This window comes from Saccopteryx bilineata, chromosome 9, assembly GCF_036850765.1.
Source record: "Saccopteryx bilineata isolate mSacBil1 chromosome 9, mSacBil1_pri_phased_curated, whole genome shotgun sequence".
In the NCBI taxonomy this organism is placed as follows: Eukaryota; Metazoa; Chordata; class Mammalia; order Chiroptera; family Emballonuridae; genus Saccopteryx; species Saccopteryx bilineata.
In genome coordinates this window covers 35738561-35744560 of record NC_089498.1, presented here as the reverse complement: position 1 = coordinate 35744560, position 6000 = coordinate 35738561, and the positions used below count along the sequence as shown (strand labels likewise).

At 49.0% G+C, this 6000-nt stretch overlaps 1 protein-coding gene across 1 annotated transcript; it reads right to left on the bottom strand.

Annotated features, from left to right (window-relative positions):
* Nucleotides 1–1322: 1322 nt before the first annotated feature.
* Nucleotides 1323–5660, bottom strand: FOXL1 (forkhead box L1). The gene has a single exon (XM_066243721.1). The coding sequence runs from the start codon at nt 4251–4253 to the stop codon at nt 3216–3218; it is 1038 nt and encodes a 345-aa protein (XP_066099818.1). The 5' UTR covers nt 4254–5660; the 3' UTR covers nt 1323–3215.
* Between the last annotated feature and the right edge of the window lie 340 nt (nt 5661–6000).

The window sequence follows — 6000 nt, the reverse complement described above, 5'->3', positions numbered from 1 at the left end:
GCTAAACATATCTTACTCAGGTTCTAGAAAACTTGGAGCATTTGAGACCCAGGAGGCCATTAGCCTCTACAAAATCTAGCAAATAGCCAAGGCCAAACAAAGCAAAGTCCTTTGCAAAGTTCTCTGATCCTTGTAAAAGTCATGGAGGTGGAGGTCTCTAGTAGGTACATCTTCCAAGCTTCTTTCACAGACTTTGCACGTTTCACTATAAAAGTGAAAAAACAAAATTATTCCTAGCTTGAACTATAGAGAAAAACAAAATCTTTCCAAGAGTATCAAGACTCAATAATTGGGTTATTCTGAAAGGATTCAGCACTAGATTTGAGACTACCTGTCCCGCCTACATGGACAGATATATTACACGTACATACATACACATTATTTATTTATCACTGTGCATATACCTACCATATCCCGCATATGATCAGTGTACTGCTGTGAGAGAGAGAGAGAGTGTGTGTGTGTGTGTGTGTGTGTGTGTGAGAGAGAGAGAGAGAGAGAGAGAGAGCACAGCTAGAACCAAAGGCCATTTACAGAAAGCAGAACCCTTGTTTAGATGAGAGCACAGAGGCATAACTCCAGAGTGCCTAAGAGGAGAAGGATACAGTTACTTCTGGTTTACCCTAAATATTTTAATTAAGGGTAGGATCCATTTCTTGGTCTCGTTCTCCATAATTTAGAGCCCATGATTAAATCTGGAACATTAGAAAAGCTATTTGGATTACTAAGACTCAAAGCCCTTCTTTCTCTTCTGTAGGTAAACTATATATATATATATAATCCATAGGAAATGACCCCACTGTCCATTCCTCTTGGCTTTCCTAAATCAGGTGAATGTGGGGATAAGGTAACAGAATTTCTCTTTATGTATGGATAAGGCTGCTTACAAAGTAGATGCACACTTCTGCCTTTTTTTTTTTCTGCGACACATAAATAAAGTTTATATTATATTTTTGGAACTATAACTCTAAAATACCAGCTTTTTAAAAAGCAAGTATTAGATTATGGACTTCTTCAGAAAGCAGCTATAAATTAACAAAACATACAAGATAGCAAATCAAGCAAAAAAAATTTGAAAAATTTAAGCAGATTCTACACAGCAGAATCTTCATCTTACTTTTTGACATTCAGGCAGTATCCGCTGGTCCTGGGGTTTTCTGCTTGGGCCCCTGAGATGCTGACGGGGTTCCCAAATATAATCCCAGCCTCCTCTTTCCTCTTACATCAATTGTTTATATCCGCCCCCTCCTTCCCCAGTAATCCACTGAGCCAGTCACTGAGAGGTTAATGAAAAAACAACTTTATTCACAGAGAGGCTGAGACTTGGGGATAACAAAATAGCCAATGGCAGCTCTTCCACCACATTTTAAATTAATCACAGTGAGCCTAGATCTCAACAATAAAATTTCATCAAAGTTCTTAAAGTCAAAAACACTCTGCAGCTCACTAAAGTGTTCTCACCAGCCTGGGCAGAATGCCGTCAGGGAGACATTTATGAGTCAGTAGCACATGGCTTTAAGGATGAATTCTCAGAAAGCCAACTCTGTGCTTACTAATTATTAAATTATTATGCTTGTTCTAAATGTCCTTTCCAACATATCAGCCAATAGGTTCTCTTAATGTAAAGTGTGTACCCATTTTATATATAAGTCCTGGAAACTATTTAAAAGTTACTCTGAAGACCTCGCTTAACCCACCTCCAACAACTCATGACTTACTGTGCCTTTCCCACATCAGATAAAATTAAAATATCTTGGAGGTTTAGGAGATCAAGTTTCGGAAACCCTATGACAACCCAAAGGGAGATACCATAGAGATTGGATGCATTATCTGAAAGTTACAAGCTTAACTGGACTGTGAAAATCTCAATCTTCTTAACCAAATCTTTGCTACAGATCCCTGCCTTGCAACCCATCCCTCCCACCAGACTTCTAGTCACCTCCATAATGGGTTTATTTAGCTGCAGTCTCTGGGTCTGCTTAGTAGGTAGGGGTTGGAGGGAGGAGCAGGACTCAGATTGCAGGCTGGGATGCAGTGGGCTGGGAATGTCTATAAGAATTCTCCCACCATGACTTATTTTCCTTGGGGTCCGGAGAGCGGCCTCCAGCAGACATCAGCAGATTCCCTCGCTCTTTCCACCCTTGATGGTAAACCTCTCCCTCTACTTGCTTTTCCTGTGTTTGTTTCACCCAACTTGTTTGATGAATAGTAGTCCTTCATTACACAATTCTGGAAAATGAACAATCAAACTTAGATCTTAGATTAAACGTGGAAATCAAAGATCTTATTCTGTCTGAGACATCTTCCCTCCCCTTCACACACTGCCGTCTCCCCTGAAATCTTCGATCCCTTAAAAACAAAAGCAAAGAGACAGGATGACTGCTATCGTTGGTAACATGCATTGGAGAACGTGTGTATTGACTAATGACTAATGCTATATTATATAGAGTGCACTTTCTTAACAGTTGTTAATATAAATGTTTTCACAGAGCAATCGTTATAGTAAAAAGAGTCAAGTACTTAGGCAAAGAATAGAACATGTTTCTTTTAGTGCTTAGAAAGAAAAAAAAAAGAAAAATTCTCTATTTAAAATTAAAAATGTGGTTTCTCATCTTCCACCTGCTCATTGGTGGTGAATCCTCACCAGGTCTTAGAATCTGCCAAATAACCTGAAAAAAACGGGGTCACCCTCAGGGTCCCCACAACTGGACTTCAGGGACAAACCCAGCTGTGAACACCCGTCTCCCAGACAGACGGGAGAAAGCCAAGACCCGAGTCTTTGTGACGATAAAGCCGGCGACAGTAAGCTGGTAGCTCTCAGACTGAAATGACCACACTTCTTCCCTCTATCCATGCCTTCCGGCTGATTGGGCCTGCATATGTCCCAAACACACAGGACCTGTGGTGGCTGAAGATCACACCTTTAAACTGTCCCAAGGTCAAGAAATTCTCCTGCTGGAGCAGTGGGAGGTCTGAGATGCCTAACTCCCAGCCGGCAGGATCTTTTAAACATCCGAAGACATCCCAGTTCTGGGTCCCCTCCAAGAAGGTCTCCCCACCTGCACACAGAAGTTGGAAACACTTCCCAGGATCCACACTTCCGCAGAGGAATAGATCACTTAAAAAAAAGAAAAGAAAAAAAAAAGGTGTTCCTTTCCTCAGCAATGAGAGCCGCTCAGACCAAGGCTGGGGAAAGAAGGGCCCCACTGTTGGCTTTACTGGAAGTGAAGCATGGTGTCGGGGAGCTGCAAGGGGAAGTAGGAGAGGAAAGGGATCCCGAGCTGGTAAAAGCCACCCTGAACGTGCGGGTCCAGCATTAAGGAAGCGTTGAAAGGCGGGCAGAGGCTCGTGGAGGTGGCCAGAAGCGAGGTGCCCAGACAGCCGCCGGGCCCCTGCTTAGGAGCCCCTAGGAGCTCGGTCCCTGCCTCCGGCTTCTGGCCCTGATGTCCCGCCAGGATACTGTCTATGCTGAAGCTCTTGGACTTGTCGGAGCTCTTCGGAGAGCTGCGGAAGGTAGGGCGCGGAGGGGACCCCGGACCATCCACCATGCGCGCTCGCTGGCCCACCGCCACAGCCGCGGCGACCTGGACAGCGTCGCCCGCATCCTCCTCTGGTGACTCGGGCCCCGGGCAGAGGAGGGGCCCCGGCGTCGAGGAGCCTTCTCGGAAGGGCCAGGGACGCGCGGGCGCTCCCTCGTGGCGGGGGCTCGCGGGCCTGGAGCGCCCTTCCCGGCTCCCCGCTTCTGACTGCGCCTCTGCGCCGCTCTCGTGCGCGTCGGCACGAGACCGCTTGGCCTCCGGGGCCCCGGGGCCCGGCTTGGGCTTCCTCTTCCGGCGGCGGTAGTTGCCATTCTCGAACATATCCAGGCAGCGAGGGTCCAGCGTCCAGTAGCTGCCCTTGCCCGGCCGTCCCTTCTCGCGGGGGACCTTGACGAAGCAGTCGTTGAGCGAGAGGTTGTGGCGGATGCTGTTCTGCCAGCCCTGCCTGTTGTCGTGGTAGAAGGGGAAGCGGTCCATGATGAACTGGTAGATGCCGTTGAGGGTGACCCTCTGCTCCGGCGCGTCCTGGATGGCCATGGCTATGAGCGCGATGTAGCTGTAGGGCGGCTTCTGGGGGGGCTCCGCCCGGCCCGTGGCCGCCAGGGCTGCCGCGGGGGCGAAGGCCAGAGGCAGCCCGTGTCTCTCGGGGCCGTACAGGTAAAGCATGGGGGAGGCGGCCAGCGCAGGCAGCCGGGGACCGAAGAGGTGGCTCATGGCGAGCGTGAGCCAGCCCCGCGCGCTCCCCGCGACGCAAGCGACCCCGGCGACTCAGGGACTGCGCCCCGCGCCGCGAGGGCCCTCCCGGGGAGCCCGCCGTGCGTCTGCCTCCCGCTCTGCCTCTCTCCCCGGCCGCTCCAAGCTCTGTCCCTTCTTCATGGCTTTAAAAATGTTAAATAATTGTTGTAAGTTTGCTATTATATGTTGACTTAGCGCTGGAAAATAAATTGTCTATGATAAACAGTCGTTGTGTTCTCAGCCCACCCACATTAATTAAAATTTCATTGCTGAAAAACTCCAAGCTTTTCCCTCCACGTGTCTTTTTGATACCAGCCAATCGGTTTCGGGGCTATTCCTTCATTTGTTTATAGAATTAGTCTGTTGATAAGTCCGCCCACCCAAGTTGAATCAAGCTGTGTTTATTTGGAAAAATTTCCGGGCACCCAATATATAAACGCACTGATCTGATGTTTGAAATATCACGTCCACCCCTTGACGCTGTAAGCACACACAGTCAGCGAGGCAGGATGTGGACCGCGGTGGCTGGGAGCGGGGTCTGCCGGGCCAGGAAGGCGAGGTGGGGATAGGGGGGCGGGGAGCAGGAGTGAGTTTTCCCGCTGACCTGGGGGAGCCCCCGCAACCTTCGGGCCTCCCACAAAAGGTCTTTTCTTCTCCCAAGCTTAATAGATGTAGAGATGGCACAGTCTCACAAAACGCCTTCCTAGGTCTTTTAAAAACTTGACATACGTTGTGGGAAGAGGTTTCTCTATCTAACAGATTTGGAAGTCTGATGAGACAAGGATGCAGTCACCCTTGGAAAAGTTGTGGGCATGTTCCTCAAGAGTCAGGGCCCTTGCTAGACGGCTAGTATCCCACAGGCGGCTAGCCTAGAGCAGACGATGTGGGGGAGTCGGAGAGGGTGTGGGTTACCTAGTCCACAGCTCAGTTGAGGGAAGTTCAAAATAAACCCGATTGGAACTAGAGAGAGTTCAGAGAGAGAAACTAAGGTCTTTCTGATGGGGCAGAGGTTGCAAGCAAGAAACACCATAAAAGGGGAATTTGGCAGCTGGCTGGGGAGAGCTGGTATTTGTGAATGCGGGTCTCTTGCTTTATATTCTGCGCTTTCCTGTTTATAACAAGGAGGGGGGTTATAACAACTTTACAAGTGCACGCAGCTGGCCCGTGATTACATTAAGCATTTGGAAAGCCTACTTGGTCTCCCCCGACCCACCCACTCGCCCTGGGGTACAAGCACACCCCCACCCCCATGCATTTTACATTTAGCCACGTCAGAGTTTGAATAAAAAACCCTGCATGATGCTGATTCAGTTGGAGGTATATCTGCCCTCCTTCCACCCCGTTGGGGGCAGGGAGAGGGAGCGAATGTAGCGTGACTAGCTCTTGTTTATGATCTCTGATGAATATTTTTTAAAAGAAAAAAAAAAACCCCACTCAGGATAACTGAATTAGCGTTTCATTGACTAAGGTGGCCACCATGTCAAAGATCAGAGGGAGGGGTGGGGAGGCAGATGGCATAGAAATTGTCCACAACTGGCTCCCAGGAGGAATGGGGAAAGAGGCACTCAACACGCACTGGGAGATGGGGGGTGGAGGAGGAGCTGCAACTACTGCTGTCACAGAGAGGCGACACCATGCTGCAGACTGGTTGAGACCACTCGGGAGAATCTCACCCCAAAATGGGGGGTCCAGAAGTTTAGGGGTTCTGGATAGCCCGCGGGGGAGC

What these genes read in the sequence shown, in the direction of transcription:
- FOXL1 (XM_066243721.1), bottom strand. Translation starts at nt 4,253, where the DNA reads ATGAGCCACCTCTTCGGTCCCCGGCTGCCTGCGCTGGCCGCCTCCCCC.